A 20,922-nucleotide genomic window follows, 5' to 3' on the forward strand; every position below is an offset into this window, starting at 1 on the left:
GGGATATAATTATCTATTCAATGGAAAGCGGTTACATTAAAATCCCTTAAAGCCTGGACAAATAAAAATGAAACTATCTGCATGGCTGGATACCACAAGCAATATGTGCCAAATGCTTTTTTGTTATTGGGGTGAACGGACCCTTTTACATTGGCTTTCATTGTCTTACCACTAATTTATACTAATTACACCCAAAGGGAAGAGAAAAACTATATATATATATATATATATATATATATATATATATATATATATATACACATATATATACACATATATACACACACACACACGCTCATAAATTGAGAAAATACACATTGTGCACTCAAAGTGTCACAGAATGTGAGGACAGGAGGAAGAGAGAATAAGTAGCGAGTGATGCAGATATGCGCCTTAAACTCTCCCTCCAAGGCAGAAGACCACCAGCTGAGCTCTCCAAATGAAAAAATACACTATTACTATATATATGGAGAGCTGGCATCAAGTATTTTTTTAACAAGACACACAAAGGAGGAGTGTGCATGAGCATACACAAAACCGCCACCAACAACAGTCAGCTACAGTTACATAAAGAAGTTTGACATTCTTGCATTTTAAAGTGCTAAGTTGGTGCTTATGACCTTTAAGGTTGAAGGAGTGAGTAATGAGGAGTGGGTCAACCCAGCCAGGCCTGCCTGAGAGGCTGCTGAATGACAGACAGGGATGAAGGGATGGGTGAGAGAAAGACATGCAGAGAGAGAAAGTAAGAAAGAAGAAATATGAAGGCACTGTCATCCCCCTTTTCCTCCCTCCGGCTCCCCCAGCTGTTGTTCTCTCTCCCTCTCTATCACTTCTAATTGTCACTCATCCCTCCAATCCTCGTCTAACCACTTGTGTTGCCCTCCCCCCTCCGCTGCCGTCCCCTCACTCGCTTGCTCTCTCCCTCCTCTTCTTTCCCTCTTTTTCTCTATCCACACAAATGACTCATTGAAACAGGTCAAGTGTTACAAAATTCCCCCTGCAGCTCAACCTGCCTAATACAAGGCCTGGCTCATTGCACCAAGACAAGTAATACGCTGCCTACTCACTGAAAGAGGGACACACACACACACACACACACACACACACACACACACACACACACACACACACACACACACACACACACACACACACACACACACACACACACACACACACACACACACACACACACACACACACACACACACACACACACACACACACACAAAGTAATTAGATATAGCAGTATTTACCATTTTAATCCAATTATTACAGTAAAAGATGTCAAAAACTAATTCCCATTGCTTATGATAAACAAAGTCTTTCTAGATCTGAATCTACATGGAAACAAAAAAGAAAAACACCACAACCATTTTCTCTTAATAGAGCTGACTCGGTTGATTGACAGAAAAAGAATCTTCATCTATTTGAGGAGCGAAAAATCATAATTTTTCAAACAAAAGATGTTAACATTTACTAGTTCCCGCTTCTAAATTAAGGTTAAGGTTACTTAATTCTAAGGATTTTCTGTGTCTTATGTGATACTAAAAAAAAATCTTTGAGGTTTTAACTGCTAGTCGGAAAAGAATTGTGAAAGGAAATGTTTGGCATTTTCTGACATTCTGTAGACCACATGATGAACAAAAAATAATCTACAGATTAATCAGTTATGAAAATAATTGTCAGTTGCAGCCCTCCATATCAATACTACAGTAAATAAACAGTAAAGCCAGTATAACAATTGTGAAGAAACCACATTAAAAAACACACTGCCTCTCTTTACCTCTCCCACCTATCCCCACTAATGAATAGCAATTGTGTGAAAGAAAACCCTGAAGCACTAGAGTGAAAGTGGTATTAAGAGGAGGACAGCAGAGTAAAGGGCCCTAAAATTGGATAAATGGCAGAGAAAAACTAAAGTCAACACACACTCTTGCCCTTTAACACACACCATGACAAACCTGGTCCTACACAGTACAGTATGCAAGTGTGTCTGCTCTCTCTGTGTCGTGATATAGAAATGTAACAGTTCCATATATCAGGACGGTGGGGACCTATGGAGGATAAACGACCTGCGAGTAGTACCTGAACAGTGTGTGTAATACACAGATAAATAACTGGGAGCCATATGATGACACACAGACTCCCAAAGAGAGCATGTAAACCACCACACAAACACAAGACGATAGAGAACAAAAATAAAAATAAAAACAGAGCGCGCATTAGTTTATAAGAGTTTTGTTAGTCTGAATCCCCAGGGAACTCTGGCCGTCTGGGAGGGTAATGACTTAGGAAAACTGAAATGTACTGGAACATAAATTAATCAAAAATGCGAGTGCTCAGTGCCATCTATTTTTGCAGTTTATACCCCGTTGTTGGCTGCACAACAAAGAAGTTCCAGCTATTACACACAGTGAACAGAGCAAAATTTTGCATCAATGTTTCCGCTCGCTGCTCCTGTTGAAGGCAGGCTGGTCAGATTAGAGGTCTGTGGCTGAGATGAACCAGTTATTACCGTCAAGGTGACAAAGATCACATTCAAGTCTGTGAGAGCGTTAATCGACTTGTGTTCATAAACATTTCACATAGAGCCACTGTAATGCCAAATGCCAATTTTGAATAACATTTAATTTCCTCATCCAAGATAAGACCTTTTGTCCGTTCAAGACTATTTTATGCTATCACTTCCCTAAGATGACAGTTACATGGAAAGAGGATGCTGCAGCATGGCTGTGTTTGGCATGGCAATGTTGAGCTATTTTCTAAACTCAAACTCTCCCTCTCTCACATTATACACTGAAGTGCACTTTAACTCCGTTTTGGGAATGTTGCCCATGATGCCCCGGCTGTGGGGTTGAGTGACGGGGGATGTAGTTGAAAATGACGAGGACCCTGAAGGAGAGGAGGGGGTAAAAATGGGCCAAAGACATACAGGAGACCCCCAGCTGCTTCACTATGTTCACAGATCACAGTAGTGCTCTACATGAGGGACACAAACGCTTGATGGTGTTTTAAGCCCCCAACGTCTCCTTCAAGGCAGCGCTGTGACTGTTGACTTCAAGGCACCTAACCCTAACCATTGCCTAATCCTAGTCCCTTCCAGGCAGCGCTGCCTTGGGGGCTTAAAACACAGATAAACCACACAAACGCATGTAAACACACGCAGACAAGTAAAGGACAGCGTCTGAGAGCCAGCACTGTCTGACTTAACAGCCTGGAGCAGTTTGATCTTGTGCATACAGATTTCTGTTTCTCAGAGCAATAATTAATGGGCTAAATCAATAATGTAATTCCCTTTTAAAATTATGCCTCTGGGTTCAATAGCAAGTAATTGGAGATGTGTTGGAAATGAGAAAAGAGGAAATAGAATGATTAGAGAGGATTTTACACCCTGAGACGTCTGGACACAGACACACACATACACAGACACACACACACACACACACACACACACACACAGACACACACACACACACACACACACACACACACACACACACACACACACACACACACACACACACACACACACACACACACACACACACACACACACACACACACAGACACACACACACACACACACTTATTGTTAACAGATTGTCAATGCTCTAACATTTAGTCCGCCGCAGACGATAAGAAGATAGGAGCGTCAGAGAAGAGGACGGGGCAGAATAAGTGATTACAGGAAAAGCGATGTCTAGATAAGATGACAGACAGATGAATGAATGTGGAGGCAGTTTGTGGATATAAAGGAGGAGCTGACACATGCACATGGGCAGACAAAGACACACATGCAATCACACATGCAATATTGTGAAGTCCTGACAGTCCTTTCCTCACTATGGCTGTTATTTAATGTCAAACAAAGAAAGCATAGAGAAAGCAAGACTTGAACCCTACAGGGGAACTGTCCCATGCAGATAAAATCACTTTGGACTGCTGATGAAGGCGCACAGTCCAGTCAGCTCCATCACTCACACTGCAGACACAGTGAATCTATAAATGCATATAAAGCTGCGTAATGCTTCAATAATATCGTTTATCAACGTTCAGGGTAATGTTAATGGTATATGTATGAATAACAAATACAATCTACATAGTATGAGTCTTTTATGTGTGTGTGTGTGTGTGCCCAGTAGACATTCACAAAATACACACACTATACAATAATTGTATAATGTTGAAATATATGTAATATAAATGGCATAAACCATGATATAGCATACATATAAAAACAATAACATGGTGGCGATATATGTGATATGTGTGTGTGTGTGTTTTACTTCAGACTGAATAAAGTCTTCATCTCATCTTTTTAAAAATGTGATTAAAAACTAATACAATATGTTACTGGCCTTTATGTTTTCAGTTTTTCCTGATGTAATGCATAACAGGGGAACATAGTTCATTCCATTGAACAGTGATTCATTTATATATACTTTTAACTTACTGCATTTATTCGTATGATGACAGACTTCAGAAAATATTCTTATTAATATTATGACAGTGATATCACCCTAAATACATACACAATGGTAACGGCTTCACATACTAATTTAATCATAATAGCATGGGTCATGATACAATTCGATTCTGATGGGATTTCAAGAAAAACAGAGCAGCACAAACAGTTGTTCAACAGTTCGTGATTAACTCCCACACAGAATAAAAAAAAAACATACATTTGCATGCACATTGCGTACTGGCAGGCAGACAAACATCTGCACAGCAGTTACATGCATAGATGTTCACGAACACAATCATCCACAAATTACTTTGGACTTAACAGTCCACAGAAGACCTGAGGGACTGAAGATCTTCAGTCACTAAGACCAAATATTTGCAAATTTCTTTAGTTTTTATCTCCATATTCATCTCTCATTCTGTATGTTTATATCTGAGGTTATTCAGACGTGCATGTGCCAGTGCGTGCATGTACTTTGTAAGAGCTGCCTGTTGAGACGGTGAATTAAAACAGCAAGTGCATTTGATCTGCAAAGCACTCCAGGGCAAATACGCACACAATGACACACACACACACACACACACACACACACACACACACACACACACACACACACACACACACATGACACACACACACACAATGACACACACACACACAATGACACACACACACACACGCGCGCTTGCATACAGCATCAAAATCATTTCCGTCACATAATCTATTCTTAGGAGCAGCAACAAACTTCTTTCCCTGATATAAATCTCTTTTATTCATACCCACACAGTCACGCACATACACATACACACACACACACAGACGTGTGCACACTTAGCTCAAAGCTACACTCCCTGGTGGTCATAATGCATTCACATAATGTTCTTTGTTTTTTATTTTCTAGAACAGGATTTGTTCCAGGTAAGTCACAGCATGAAGACCTTTTGGGGCTCATTTAACTCCCAAACATGCATGCACTCACGCTGGAACTTCCATCTGCTGATGGTGGGCGTTGGTGCAGGTGTGTCGAAGTCAGCGGCATTTAAAGCTTCTTTCCCATCACCCTTATACTCACACACAATTTGATGTGAGAAGCTAAATCAACACAGCTGCAACAATTCAGCCCTCATCGTCCTCCTCCCTTCACTCAGCTGTCTTCCACTCCATCTTTAATCAGGCGTTTCCTCCCTTTCTCTGTTCTGATTTTTGTCCTTTTGCTCTCTTCGTCCTCCCAGACTCCTCCTCTCTTCTATTTTCTCCTTTTATTCAATCTTGCATTAGTCACTGTTAAATTTATATGCCGGCTAGCTCTCTGTAGCTTTTGCCAGTACACAAGGCCTTAGATCTCAATCCTCCACCCCTTCACTCTGCTCACACCATCCAACCCTCTTTGCCCTCCATCTTGCTCAATCCCTCTCTCCCTGCCCTTCTCTGCCCTCCTAGCAGTCGGCCCGAGCATGTGCTACCCCGGGGGAGACGTGCCTCATCCGCCCAACAATGCACTGCAACCACACAGTTACCTCCAGCCCTGTCAGCACGGGACAGGAAGAGTAAATGCCCAGGGCCTCGAGGGGAAACAGGAGCATCCACTTCCCCCTGTCTGTATGCCTGGGTCAGTATACTATTTATATAAGAGTGTGAGTGTGAGTGTGAGTGCGTGTGTCTGAACAAAACTGAATGACCAGAAGCCAGAAGATCAGATGTTATCGCTTACCGCTTGAGGAAGAGGAATGATACAATTTCCAATTTCCTGTGATTATTTACAAATGTAACTTCCTCTGCACTTTGCGTTCACCTTGCTCAACATGATAACAATACTCTATTTGATTAAAGAAACTTTTAAAGCACCCTCTCTCGTATAAAATAATGTGTTCATTACTTTGACAGGAAAGTCCTTGTGATATTTTTGTTGAAAGTGAGTTTGTCAATCAAACAAGCTTGTCCATAATTTGACAAGAGCATTTTTTTCAGTATATTTTTTCAGTATATATTAAGATGTCGAACAACTCGTATTTTCATTTGCATTTAGTTAACATAAGGCGATGCCTGTTTCCAGAACAAACAGTGGATGAGTGGTTGTTGCCCGACGCTGCTGCCTCCCCCACATCCACTCAAAACAAACTCTTAAAAAGTAACTAAACTAAGCAAAGACAGCAAATTAGAGCAGACATCATAATATATACCAACGGCACTATAACCTGTGCCACTGAAAAATACCTCTTTCAAAAACAACCATGGTCTGAAAGCAATTTGGTCTGTTACATACCAGCTCCCAAATTGTCAACAAGCCCCAATTTGTCACAAACTGGCTCAGATAGTGTGAAATTAGGAACTCCATACACTTTTATAAATTTTGATTTCAATTTAATTTCAATACAGAGTGAAAGTAAGCGATATCAATAGTGAAAGCAATAAATGGGTGTGTGGAATATAAAAGAAGTGTAGTATAGTGCAACTATAGATGATTAGAACAGTGACATAATGTTAATTTGGAGGTTTAAGGGCAGGTTTAAATGGAGGAAGTTATTGTTTTGTTTTCTAAAACTATGTTTGTATCTGTATTATATATAAATGGTTTTTTGTTTTCTTTGTATATATGTACTGTATGATTAACATTTTATATCTGACGTTGTTTAATGCATTTGGCTGATTATTTTGTCAATATACTTTAATATGTGCAGGACCCCCTTGAAAATTGAGATGCTATGTTTGTATCTCATATGTACTGGATTAACTTTTGTGTTATCCTGAAATAAATTCAAATTTAAATATTAGGGTTGTACGATATGAGGAAAATATGCGTTAACGATATTACTTGCGATAAATAAACACATATTAAAGTCTACTCAGTTCTGCATTTCTGCTGCTTTCAGGAATTCTGCTAAAATACAACAAGTTGCTTGTTGAATTTAAAACAAATGAAAGGAAATAATTGTATGTATATCACGGCAGTTGATATTGCGAGGATGATAAAAAAAAAAACTATATTGTGCAGCCCTAGTTCATATCCACATCAAATTAACAATGCAGTCTACTGTAGCGATTTTTAGCCATGCTGGTCGGACCACGACTTTGGTCCAGAAATATCTCAACAAATACTGGATTCATGCCATGAAATCAGACATTCATGATCCACAGAAGATGATTCCTACTGTTCTGATGATCCTAAGTTTTCTTCTACTTTCACATGAGGTTCACATGTGAGTGAAATGTCTCAACATTTTTTGGCACGTGGCATTGGTTATGTGGTATGCACCTTAACCCCTTGAAATAATTTTGGTGACCCCTATACTTTTCATCCAGCACCATCGTCGGGTCAAGATCAGTTTGGTATTTGGTCGTAAACCCAACTAATGACATTGCCATCAGACTACCTGCTAAACATCAGCATGTTAGCATTGTCACTGTGAGCATTGCTTGTAGCTCCTCACAGAGCTGCTAGCATGGCTGTGGTTTTGGTCTTGTTATACAGTGCAGAGGGAAAGAAAGCAATTGGAGAAGTTCACACAAACTTCGAAAAAGTTGTCTAGACCCACAGACATCACCAGATGCTTGTTATCTCTCCTTGTGATGTACTGTCAGGCGTGTAGAGCCTTCTTCAGTCTAGTCTTCAGATGAATCCTGTGCTTGGACTGAGGTCAAATGACTGACTTGGCCAGTAAAGAACATTCCACAGTTTGGCCATAAATCTCCTTAATTACCTTGTCTCTATGCTTAGGATCATCGTCCTAAAACTGGAGGAGTATGTACAAAAACTAAGCTATAAATCAGAACCAGTGTACTGGACAGAGCCAAAATAATGAGAAACACATTACTGATAGTTAAAAGATGAGCCAAATGAAATATGCAGTGTTTGATACAAGTATTCCAGTAACTGCAAGACACACACACACACACACACACACACACACACACACACACACACACACACAGATTTTGATGATTTGCCACAAGCAAGAACAAGAAAAAGACAGTTGCTTTAAAGCGAAGAAAAATATACAGGAACCTACTTTAATAATTGAGGTCAGAGGCAGACACTTGCTTTAATCCATGTGAAGGCCCAGGTCACCACATCCATCACTCAGAAATGCATGCAACAGTCCAGGCCATTCATCACTCACTCTGGGATTTATTAGTTAGCTCTGGAGCCAGAGGGTGAGAGGTTAAATGAGCAGCATTGTGTTAGCAGTTATCAGCAGAAAGAGCCCAAAGTGGGTATGTGTGCTAATCCACACACACACACGTTTAATCAACACTGCGGCTGGAGCTGCCAGAGCTGGAAGTTAAATATACAGCCATGTACAACATGCATGTTTGAAACCGTGTGTACACACACACACAGCTTAAGCTCATAAACACTTTACCACACAAACATCCTGTGGAAATCTGAGCTGTCCAGCAAAGCACTCCACAGGCACCTAACCACATGGACATGAACATACTTCTTCAGCACGCTGTATGACCAAATAACACACTTGCATGCTCAAGTCTAATATACTCCTACACACAAACACAACTTGATATAAACAGGGCCACTACCAGCCAGCCGGATTGCCCAGGGGCACCGCACCATGTCTCATCACTGTAAGCTAATGTTGAACACAGCAGTAGTGCTTGGCGTAGCTGCTGTCACTTTGGCTTCAGATCCAGGTTATTTGCTCGGAGCTCAAATAGGCCAGGTTCTGCGTTGCGGGGTCACCACTTTCACATGAGGTGCATTCTTTTTCAGTGACAAACGCAATGCAAAATGTAAGTGTTGAACAGGCTTTTATTACTAGGTACAGCTTAAAAGCCTTTCTGCTGTGCTCGAGTCTTTAACATTCAGCTAGAAAACCAAAGAAGTCAGAGTGTGTCTGTGTGTGGAGTGTGTGTAAGTGCTCTCTATCTCACCAGCCTCAAATCCAAAGCAATTAGAAAGGCCAGATGGTGGGCTGGACTCACAGTAAATAGCTCTGCATTGACAGAAGAAGCCTGCAACAAAAATGAACTGTGACAAGGAGCCAGGATGACACACAGATACATGACGGCATCAAAGCACCAGGCAAACATCGGGGATGTGCTGCCATAACCGCCATAAACCAACTGTCACAGTTGTGGGGATGTTACAGCACAACTTGATTGGATCGTGGTGGCGATACAGAGGGGGTACTTGTATGCAAAACCAAATAAGGCAGGTGCACATACACGCATGAAAACACACATTCTCTCCAATGCCAGAACATTCATACATAAACCTGTACACACTCAGACAACCCTCTATGTGCCCTTCTGTTAAAATTTGACCAAACCAGTTTGGTTTAGTCAGAGTTTAAACAATGCAGCCTTTGAGAGGCGCTTCATTCACCCAGTTTCAGCTTGGCCTGCACATTCCCCAACTGAAAACACAAAGTGCCTCCCACTGAAGCTACAGCCACACATTCCTGAACTCTATCATTTTGTGTGTGTGTGTGTGTGTGTGTGTGTGTGTGTGTGTGTGTGTGTGTGTGTGTGTGTGTGTGTGTGTGTGTGTGTGTGTGTGTGTGTGTTATATTGGAGCTCCACTGAATGTAATGATTATATATATCTTGAAATAAGAGTGCATTTGCGCTTTGTATCATCACTCTTCATAATCCACATGCTCAGGTGAAAAATGTGCCCTTTAAAACAACTACAACAGTCTCCTACATACCTGTTACCAAGGCAGCAAGTTTACTTCAAGTTTACTTCAGCCAACCAGGGACACTTATACGAATCAGGGACTGAGAGGAGGTGGAGCTTGAGTACAGGACAATTGTTATCCACAAAATGGCTTCTCCTTTTCCTGTGCTCAGTTTCCCCATAAGCCTGTTATCCCACCTCTGTTGACACACACACAGAGATTTATCAACACTGAAATGAGACAAACAGCCAGCCCAGGAAATGAGAGTGAAAAAAAAAAAACAAACGGGGGAGGGGGGGGATGTCTGGACTGTGAAGGATGGGTGACAAGAGACTGAGAGGCCACTTCATATCCCGATCAATTAATCTATAAATCTAATCAGTGAGAATCAATGGCTGGCACTTGTATTCAATCTGGCTCCTCAGTCATCCAAGCTAACCTCAAGAGACAGAGGGAAGAAAAGGAGAAACAGACACCACACGCAGCAACACTGGAACATTTCAAAAATCAAGAAATCTTTAATAGCAACCAAATACGAAAAAATATTGATAGACATGACATAATGGTGACACTAATTCTAGTTGTTTTCTTTTTTTTTTTCAAAAGACCATCATATATTTGAAATTAACAAAAATACAAAAAGAAAACAACGTTTACACAGAGCAGTCAATAACAAAAAGCACATTTTGGGGTAAGACTGTTTTGTTGTGTGTACAGTTCATTTGTATAGAAGAAGCACATTTGCCAGTTTTGGCAGCAATCACAGCGCAGCAGTGAAAAATAAAGCACTCAGAAAAGATAAATTATAAAGCACTGCAAAATAACAGAAAAGAGGGGAAACTGTAATAGGCGAAAATAAATCCTTCATGCTTGCTGTCACTGAGAAATACACAAACGTGACACCATAAATTAGTAATATCTTTTTCTCTGCTACATATTTATATATTTATACTATGTACACAGGGAGGTTTTCTCTTCTTATTTTTTTCCTTTTTATGCAAGGGAGATGGGAGATGTTAAGGCTTTCATTAATCATCAGATGTTTGGAGCCGAAGGAATAGCAACAGTAAAGAAAAAGAAAAATATTGGGTATTTTTACTACCTAACCTTGTGCTAGACCCAGGCCAGGATCGTGGATTTCTCTAAAAGCATTTTGTCTGACAAGCCTTACTTAGGTGCTGAGGTGGGTGGCAACGATGTGTGTGTGTGTGTGTGTGTGTGTGTGTGTGTGTGTGTGTGTGTGTGTGTGTGTGTGTGTGTGTGTGTGTGTGTGTGTGGTGTGTGTGTCGGCAGTGGCGGAGGTGGCGGAAGTGAGAAAAGTTGAAAACAACATTTAGCAGATGAGTGGGAAGTTGAGCTATCAAAACAGATCGGGAGGGTTAGGTCAGTACAATGGCGTTTTTATGAAAGCTGTATTCCCTGTGTAGAACAAAAGTGGAACTCTCAAACGGTTTCCTAAAAAGCCAGTTTTTCTGACACTGGGTGAAATGTGTGTGTCCCTGAACGTGTAGTTGTCTCAGTTCTACATGGTCATTGATTCTGGATCGGGTTAGACTACTTGAGGAATAGAAAGCAGTGGAGCAGGGGACACATCATGCTGCAGGTCTTTCCACAGTAACAGGACACAGTATATGTCCTGACAGAGCCACTGAGCAAGAAGAGGAGAAAATAGTGTGTTTTTGTGTGTGTGTGTGTGTGTGTGTGTGTATAGCTATGTGAGCGCATTTGTGTGGGCTTATGTTAGGAGATGGCAGAGTTGTCAGGTATGAGGTGTCTTCTACACAGTTGGGCTGTGGGAGTGAACATAATGAGAGTGACTGAGGGGTGTTTGTGTGTGGGCGAATGTTTCTCTGCATTCTGCGTATATGTACAGTATGTGTGTCCGAGTGAATGTGTCTTCGAAATGCACAATAATATCTTCAGTTTGCCAGTATTCCATGGTGACAAAGGGTGGCTACTCGGGTTACAGACCCAATGGCAGTGAGACACACACACAACCTGTGTGGTCACGGTCTACCTGATAAATTATTGTGGGTATTTTTGTTGTGCGGGGTATGTGTCAAGGAGAAACCAATATTGTGTGGAAATGCAGGCAATGCTAACTTAAGAACAATTATCACACACACACACACACACACACACACACACACACACACACACACACACACACACACACACACACACACACACACACACACACACACACACACACACACACACACACACACACACACACACACACACACACACACACACACACACACACACACACACAGAGGTATTCATTAGATTAAAAATTACATTCTGAATTCCCCTCTGAGACATTTGAACTTTAGGCTTAGCAGACCCAGAACGCTTTCCTTACTTCCACAACACTGGCTCCATCGATCTGATATTTACATTGTCATAGATATCCACATTTTCACATGAAAAATAAAAATGCTTACATATATAGTACACAGATACCTCACACCAAAATGTACATAACAGTTTTGTCCCTTATCACTATTTTGACCCCGAAAACCAAGTATTACACTTATATTTCTCTTTGCAGTGGTGACACACAAAAGTGCAAAAATAAGTAAAACATTTTTTATTTAGAGTGATTGTGGCAAATCAGCGATGTTCAGTAAATTTAATGTACTCCAGGTTGACAGGAGTTAATTAAGCTAAGGCCATTAGACAATAATCCTATTGAACACACTGGCTTACAATATGCTAGACTGTGCTCAAACACTGAATGCTGCCTCTGTTTTTTGGATCTGCCTCCCGTGTCTCTCTCCCATCTTCTTTCTGCCTCTCAGGTTAACAGCCATCACAATGGCAAACTATGACTGGCTCGCCCTATACAGATACTTGTACAGTATGTGAGTGTTTTTCACCTCTATAGCTTAAGGTTAAAAACAACTATGATAGGAAATTCCGGCAAGCACAGTCATCCTTCCTCTTGTCAATGGGTCACCCTGCATTTGACCGCATGACCTGCAGCAAACTGCAACCCAGATCTTTGCTGGGCCTTACAAGTGGGCAGTACAGTCATTGAGAGCACTCACCAGATTCCCAGTGGGTCAAAGGGGGAGTTGAAGGCCAGGATTAGAGGAGCTACAGTAGGGCTTCTCTCTAAGATTGTCCATCACAGTCATCCAGTGGCTACATAGATACAGTGACGCATGCAAATGTACACGCTGAGGCTCGAAAACAGCAACGTGCAGTAGCCACAGAGTAATATTTGCCTGAGCGGGCCTCCGGTGGCTCGTTAAAAGGATAAATTAACAGTCAGGAGACGAATCAGCCCTGCATCAGAAAGGGCCATTTCACTGCCTGTTGCCCGTTAGTCAATATGACTCCCATAGCTTGGCTGTGGACGCAACCTTTTATGTCTCCCGATCAATTCACTACATTAAACAACATTCACTAATGGAAAATATTACATGATCTCATTGAAAATCTATCTAACATAACGGTCGTACTTTGGGGTGGGGTTCGGTTACATCCGGGCCACTTACTAAAGTGCGGGAGAAGGAAGTAGCATCCGTGCAGTAGAGTGAACATGGCCACTCCAGGTGGATTAGTCAGTCCTGGCATGTCAGGACAGGCCAGGCTGGAATAGAGTAAGTGGGGCGTTTGACACATCAGGAGCAGTAAAATACTCCTCTGCTCTCTGTGGCCGTGACCTCGACATTACCAGATAAATCATAAACTCCCCATAAACGCTTGGAGAGAAGGATGAAGAGAAGGGGGGGGACAGAGGCATGATAGAGAGATAGAGGTGGGAGGGGGAGGAATTGCCACGTCATAAACGATAAGTGGTGGCAATCTGTTGGTCCCGGCTAAGCAAGTGACTTCACGGCTCATTACCAATGAAGCTCCTCCTGTCAGGAGCGCTCTGAAGAAACGGGGATGAGGAGGAAGAAGAAAAGAAGAGACATGCTCCTCTCTCATCTCTCTCTCCATCCCTTGACCCTGTCAGATCGACTACACCTCATTCCCTCATCTCTTGTTTACCGTCTCTTACCTCCAGGCACAGTACAAAAGTTTGCATGTGAATACCTTGTTAAGAACTTAGCTCAAACTCTCTGCAAACTTACTTTGTTAAATTCAGCTGCTCTTGTATTAGTGCAGCACAAGGACCTAATGTTCTTTTTACATTTTGTAAATTCAAGCGTATCTACTGTCGCTGAAAGTTTGCAGAGAAGTTTGAGAGAAAGGCAGAGAGAGCGGAAATGAAAGCTTGCCAGTAGACATGAGCAAATACTTTGTTCTCTTCTCTAAATCACCTGACGGATACTGTCTATACCTTCAAAATCTTCTTCCCAACCCATCACTAGCTACTAACTACCCACTTGCTGTCACAGCACAACGCATTACCAAAACAAAAAGTTTCCCACAGGAGGACTGGAAAAAGCAGGCAACACGTAACTGCTTGACAACTCCTTCCACTTGTACTGTTTTGGTGAAGAAAAGAGTGAATATGCAAGTGAGTTGCCTCCTCTATAGCCAAGCTTGTATCATAATACCATCATCCTTCTCCCACACATACTACATAGTTTCTCTCTTTAAGTGTGTCTGTCAAGAGTCCTTGTCAAGGTCCCAGTGATAGCGATAGCATGAGTAGAAGCAGTGGGAGACAGGTTGTTTCTTTTTCTCCGTTTGATTTTCAGTTCTTATGGACCAGATAACAGCAACACTTCTTTCAGAGTACCCCTCTGCACCGTCCTGTTCATTCAGTCCATTCTGGGGCTGCTGTGATTAATAATAGGCTAGGTTTAGAATCAATTTTCAAAAATAAAAGTGGTATCATTTTCTCTTCTCTATCAGACAGGGACAAGACCCTGTAGCCACAAAATCCTCGGGAGGAATCCTCCATCCCTCTTTTTTTTTTCTCCGCCTCCGCCTCCTCCTCCTCCTTTCCCTTTCTACTTCTCTATACGTAAACAGCAGTCCGTGAGATGACGGAGCCATCCCGCTGGGACTCCATGTCATCATCCAGGTAATCGCCAATCATATCGTCCTGGTCATGCGGTGGGCGAAGCTGAAGGATGGGGGCTCCTCCACTGAAGTGGTCATACCTCTCCTCCTTCTCCAGCTCATCAAACTTCCTCCTCTCCGCATCGTCTAACTCATTGCTTAGCAGGATGTCTTGGGCGGTGGGTGTAGTGGCAACAACTTCAGGCCGGCCCCCCATGGTGAGCGGCTGGTGGTGGTGGTTGTTTTTCTCTCCAAGGCCCTGGTGGGATGAGCCGTCGTTGTAAACGTAGACGGGGCCGTTGTTGTTACCGCCTCCGCTGCCTGCGCCTACACCCGTGCCGTTCTTGCTGGCCTTCTTGCCACCGCCAAATATGCGCGTCTTCATGTCACTGCCGCCATTGCCGCGGTAACCCTGCCGTTGCCTGCGGCTACGGGTGACAAGCACGGCAATGAGAGCGGCGACCAAAAGGAGGGCCAGCAGGGAGCCAATCACAGCTCCCGCCACCATGCCAGCATTGGATGGGTTCACTGAGGGCTCTGTAGGGGGGAGGAGAGGCAGGGAGGGAGAAAAAAGGAAGAAAGGAATATGGTTGAGAAAGGGGAAAAAAAGAGAACCATGTGAAACAGAGTGCAAGAGGGAAAATATTGACAGCATAAAAAGGAGAAGGAAGAAAGGGTAATGTCAGGGAAAAACAAGAAAAGGTAGGAGTTGGATGATGTCAGTGGTGCTGGTCCAAACTGTATTAAATGAAGTGTGTAAGTGCTGAGATGACAGTACAATCAAAAGTGTGTGTGTGTGTGTGTGTGTGTGTGTGTGTGTGTGTGTGTGTGTGTGTGTGTGTGTGTGTGTGTGTGTGTGTGTGTGTGTGTGTGTGCCCTGAGACTCTTCCTACACTGACATTTCCTCCTCTCCCTCAGAGCTGCTCCTGTCCCCATTCCCACAGCCACGTCACAACAACGTCGCAGCCACGTTTCCCCCTGTTGCCCTTCAACGGCCAGGGTCTATCCAAGGCTCACAACAAATCACAACGCAAGGCAGGGTGGAGGGGGAGGAAGGGAGGAAGTGCAAGACACATACGCACACTTTCATGAAGGAGCGGGGAATATCATGTGCAGGGGCAGAACAGGTGGAGGCCATGCAGGATAATGATGGATGGAGGAGTAGAGGTTGGAAATTAAATGAAGAAGAAGAGGATGAGGAGGATGAGGAGGAGGAGGAGGCGGCGGCGGAATGAGTGAGTGACAAAGTGACACAGCAGAATGACAACTCTTCCTGGAAGCCATAAACATAGAGCAGGGGGACAGTTTGGCACCGCTCTCCACAAAAAGGCACTGCTCGAGTGCATGTCGGTCCTAGACGTGTATCCATTTTGATTCCAGCACTATTGGTTTAGTCGTGACTGCCATGTTGCTAACACATACACGTGAGACAAAGCCATTTTAGGTTAATTTTGAATTCAACAAAGGCCTTCTTAGAGTGCTGACTGGCTAAAGAGGCTATAAGTACTCAGGCTGCAATATTCAATTCACAGTATTTCTGTTTGTGTATCAAAACCCCAACTGTGAAGACATCTCATATGACTTGTCAGTCATATAGTACTCCTTCTCTGAACTAACACTTCCCACTCCCTCGACATCCCTTTTTCAGTAATTTATTTTAGTACAGTATTTGAAAGTAGGTATTTGAACAACAAAAAGATACAACAGCTTTTGCAGAGCAGGAAACCACTAGTTGACATCAAGGCTGTGTATCGTTTGGATTTATTTATTTTTTTTATTTATTGTGGCAATAGCACACCTACGTTTCAGTACCAAAACCACCAACACTAAAACAATACTGTTCTTGATCCCTTACTTTGAGGAATATAAACCTGTTTTCCTAGAAGAGCCTTTTCTGCTGTTCAGCAAAATCAGCCTATTAAAATGCATTGGTTAAGTTTGCAGCCATACAGCCTACATAAAATACCATGTAACATCAGCAAAATTATGATGCAAATCAGGAAATATCTGATCAAAGTTGAGCAAAACCAAAAGCCATGGACACATTTCAGTCAGCAGTCAAAAAGTATTGAGGTTTGATACCAGGCCTAGGTAAGACACTACTGGCGAGCCTCAAGGACAACCATGAGCGTGTTACTGCTGTGCACAGGCTTTTCAGGGCCATGAGTTCAGGGCTCTAAGTGCTTTCTGGGAGTATGACAACTCCCTGCAGACCCTGGGACTGTTTCCTCCATGTGGTCATCATCTATAACTCGGTAGGCAGGGAGTATGGCACTAACACTGCCAGAGTGAAGGGCCAGCTCCATCCATGCTGTTTGCATTCATTGTACTGTGAAGCACTTTGTACAAAAATGTTGTACATAGTACAACATTGTACTTGTTATTACCTATGTACACAAGTACATAGGTAATAACAACTTGTAGGAAGGAGGGGCCCTTCAGTATGATGGATAGGATAAACAGCTTAGACTAGTTTTTGCAACTAGGTGTCAGAGCTATAAAGCGTAAAGTAAGAGTACAGTACTTTTAGTAGAAGGGAATATTGATGCCTGGATGTATATTGTTATTCTCACCTTTCCATGGTTCAAATCTCTTAAGTTTGGGGGTGTATTCTTTTATTTTTATTTTATTTAATTTCATGTATTTGTTCATTGGATAATTTTGGATGCCCCAGAATAATCAAAATGCATTAAGGGGACTCTTTCAATCCCTGAAGAAGGCACATTTTTTGCATAAATACAATCTTGTGCAATATTTATCATCCGTCATTCTAAAGTGTTCCTACTTCCTACTTCAGGTTTGAGCATATGGGCTGCACAATAAAACAAAATAACTGTTTAAATATTTTAATTTTCGTTCCTGGTTGAACGTGATCAAGAACGCTTGACTAAGCTGAGTCTGTTACTCTGGCTTTCCTTTCCTCTCCATGCACTTTTCACCAGCTGCTACAGAAGATTAACCAGTAGACGCTGCTGTTGAAATCCCTGCCTAAATTTAAAAGCAGTGAATCAGCCGGTTCTTATTGTCATTCCCATTTGAAATCCATCAGAATCCGGCCCCTCTTGTTAAGTGTACAGAGAGCTGACAGAATTACTCTTGTAACACTGATTCTTGTCAAGAGAGAAACGGGTAGTCTACTGCTGTCTACACCTGTGCTCCAATCTTTTCTCCTCTTTATTTCTGCCTCTCCTCCACTGCCGCTTTCTCCATCTCTGCCTCCATTTCACTAGCCGTCTCCTGCATATACTCTTACCATCTCCTCTAAATCCATTTTCCCTGCCATCTCTCCAATTTATGTTTACGTTTACCAAGTTACTTTTCTGCTCTGCGCTTCACTTTCAACATATGCCTAGGGAAAAAATTCATTTCATGTGGGTATATTTTCTCTTCCTTTCTTTCAATTTCTGCCACCAGCCTCCTCAGGCACACTGTCTCTCTCTCCCCTCCTAGTCTTCCCCGAGCAGTGCTAAACATTCCTGTTCACACACATGAGAGTGAGAGCTAGCCCTCAGTGTCCACTTGTAACAGGAACACAAGAAATGCATTATCACCTCGGGCTCTGTGGAGCTCCAGCACATGCAGCGTGGCAACTATCTCTGTGCAAACTTGGGGTTGGATGCTGCCACACGTTGCCGTCACATCAAAAGGAATTACACTAAAATTTAAATGCAAATTCTCCCTAAATTCCTCTCATCCAATTATTTTTAATGCGTCGCTCAAGTCAGTTCTTACGTGTATCTCTCAAAGTCTTTGCTGGCAAATCCCTATGTGGGTGATAATTCATGTTTTATTCTTCCCTTCTGAAGACAACACGTTAAAGTTTCAAGAGATAGATGTAAAAGAAGCCACCCCAGGCTCCCAGTACAGGCCCACGACAGACCCAGACACCTCCTAACAAAGTACCAATGGAATTTATTTCAGTGGGTGAGGAGAGGACATCTTTTAAACACGTTGGATGAGCAAAATAAACTGCAATATGCATGCTGTGTGGATAACAAGGCGAGAAAAAAACAAACATGCATAACTATAGTACTGCCACCCCTACACACACACACACACACACACACACACACACACACACACACACACACACACACACACACACACACACACACACACACACACACACACACACACACACACACACACACACACACACACACACACACACACACACACACACACACACACACACAACTGTGGAAGCCAAAAAACAGCATGCTTCCTATGAAGTCCCGTCCAGCACGACTGTAAGCTCCAAGTGACCGCAAGTAATGAGAGAGATGGAGCGGAAGTAATGTCTACTGCAGCCTCCCAAAAACATGCATAGTCCCATACACACAAACTCATACACACACCATCATGGTCTTCTCATCAGTGGTCTGACGCTGGGAAGGGCTGCACCTAGAGCATAGCTTAGTAGTGTTCTGTCAGCATGTGCAACTTATTGAACAGAGCTGTGTATGTGTGTATGTGTGTGTGTGTGTGTGTGTGTGTGCTAATGAGGGGTGGGCAGGGGGCCAGTAGCAGGCTGGAGGGAGACTTGGCTCCATCAGACCTGTTCTCTGGCAGTTTTCGCATGGCCAGAGACACACACTGACAGATACAGGCAGACGCACGCATGCACACACACAAACCCAGTGGAGGAAAATGTCCAAGCCCCTTGCTCTTAAAGTGAATTGGGGACATTTAACTTTTTGAGGTTCAGCTGATGGGGGACAAAATAAGACGGAAGATGGAGGGAATCTGGGTTAGCCACACAGCAACCCCTGCAAGAGGAGACTGGAATGTATGGATGAAGGGATGGAGACTACTAAGCTGTGTTTAAGAAAGAGCTACTGGTATTTAAAAGTTAAGCTTAAAGAGAGAGGGAGATAGCACGGGCCTGGATAGGAGAGAGGGAGAGAATGCTGGGGGCAGGAGTCTTTTCTTTGAGCGGGGAGATCAGCACCAGACTTGTGCAGGCTGAAAGACAACCTGAGAGAGATAAGGAGGGCGAGGAGAGAGCATATGCTAACTGAGAGGATGAGAGATGCAATGAAAAAAGCAAACTGCAGCGAGATAGCGAGGGAGAGATAAATCGAAAGAAAGAGGAGGGGAGAGCAGGGTAGGACGAGTGTGAGTAAGCAGCAGGATTGAAGATGAGAGGAAGAGAGGCAAGGAGAAGAGAGGACATCCATCCCTCTCTCTGCCTCCAGGAGTACAGGACAAGACTGAGGGCAGAGGACACGAGCAAACACCCACACAGACAGACACACAAGTGTGTTGATTTATATATAAGTGTTGGGTTATGTGTGTGTGTGTGTGTGTCATGCAATTGTGGGGTAGAGAGGAGCGAGGGACCTGCTATGTAGCAGGTGCTGGTCATTTCACGCCTGTCGGCCCCTCTTAGCCCCGTTTGTCTACACACATTCACATTAGCCTCCACAGGTCTGCATCGTACTCCCATCTGGAGTCCTTCCACATCTTTCTCTCGCTCTGTTTTGACCGTCATTTCACTCACTACAAACCCTTCTTGCTGGTTACCTCAGTTACCACTTAACTGCCAGTGAATTTAGCTCACATCTTATCCTCCTCCTTCTCTGCCAGTGAGTAAGAGAGGTGGGAAGGAGAGAGGAGGTGGTCGGCCACGAGAGAGCAAGAGGAGATGGAGGAGGGAGACGATAGGACAAGGAAACTGTGGGAAGTTCAACACTGGAAGAGACCAGAGAAACCATAAAGAAAAAAAGACAAGAGAGAGGTAGAGAGAAAAAAAGGAGAAAGTGGGATGAAGAATTGGAGTGGAGTGGAAATGTAGGATAAAAGACACAGCGAGAAAGGAGCGGATTGTGGAATGAGGAGAGAAGCA

The 20,922-nt window shown here is 42.9% G+C and overlaps 1 protein-coding gene across 3 annotated transcripts in view; it reads right to left on the minus strand.

Moving 5' to 3' along the window:
* Positions 1–20,922, minus strand: part of si:ch73-22o12.1 (nectin-2) — an 81,926-nt gene that overhangs the window by 20,385 nt on the left and 40,619 nt on the right. The window contains exon 7 of one of the 3 annotated variants that reach the window (XM_028580984.1): positions 12,343–15,611. The exons of the other annotated variants lie outside the window; for them this stretch is intronic. Within the exon in view, the coding sequence (XP_028436785.1) occupies positions 15,031–15,611 (581 nt within the window). The 3' untranslated portion in view covers positions 12,343–15,030. Of the gene's footprint in view, positions 1–12,342; positions 15,612–20,922 lie in introns of those variants that run through there. 3 annotated transcript variants of the gene reach the window in all.

The sequence above is a fragment of the Perca flavescens genome, chromosome 6 (assembly GCF_004354835.1).
Source record: "Perca flavescens isolate YP-PL-M2 chromosome 6, PFLA_1.0, whole genome shotgun sequence".
Taxonomy (NCBI): Eukaryota; Metazoa; Chordata; class Actinopteri; order Perciformes; family Percidae; genus Perca; species Perca flavescens.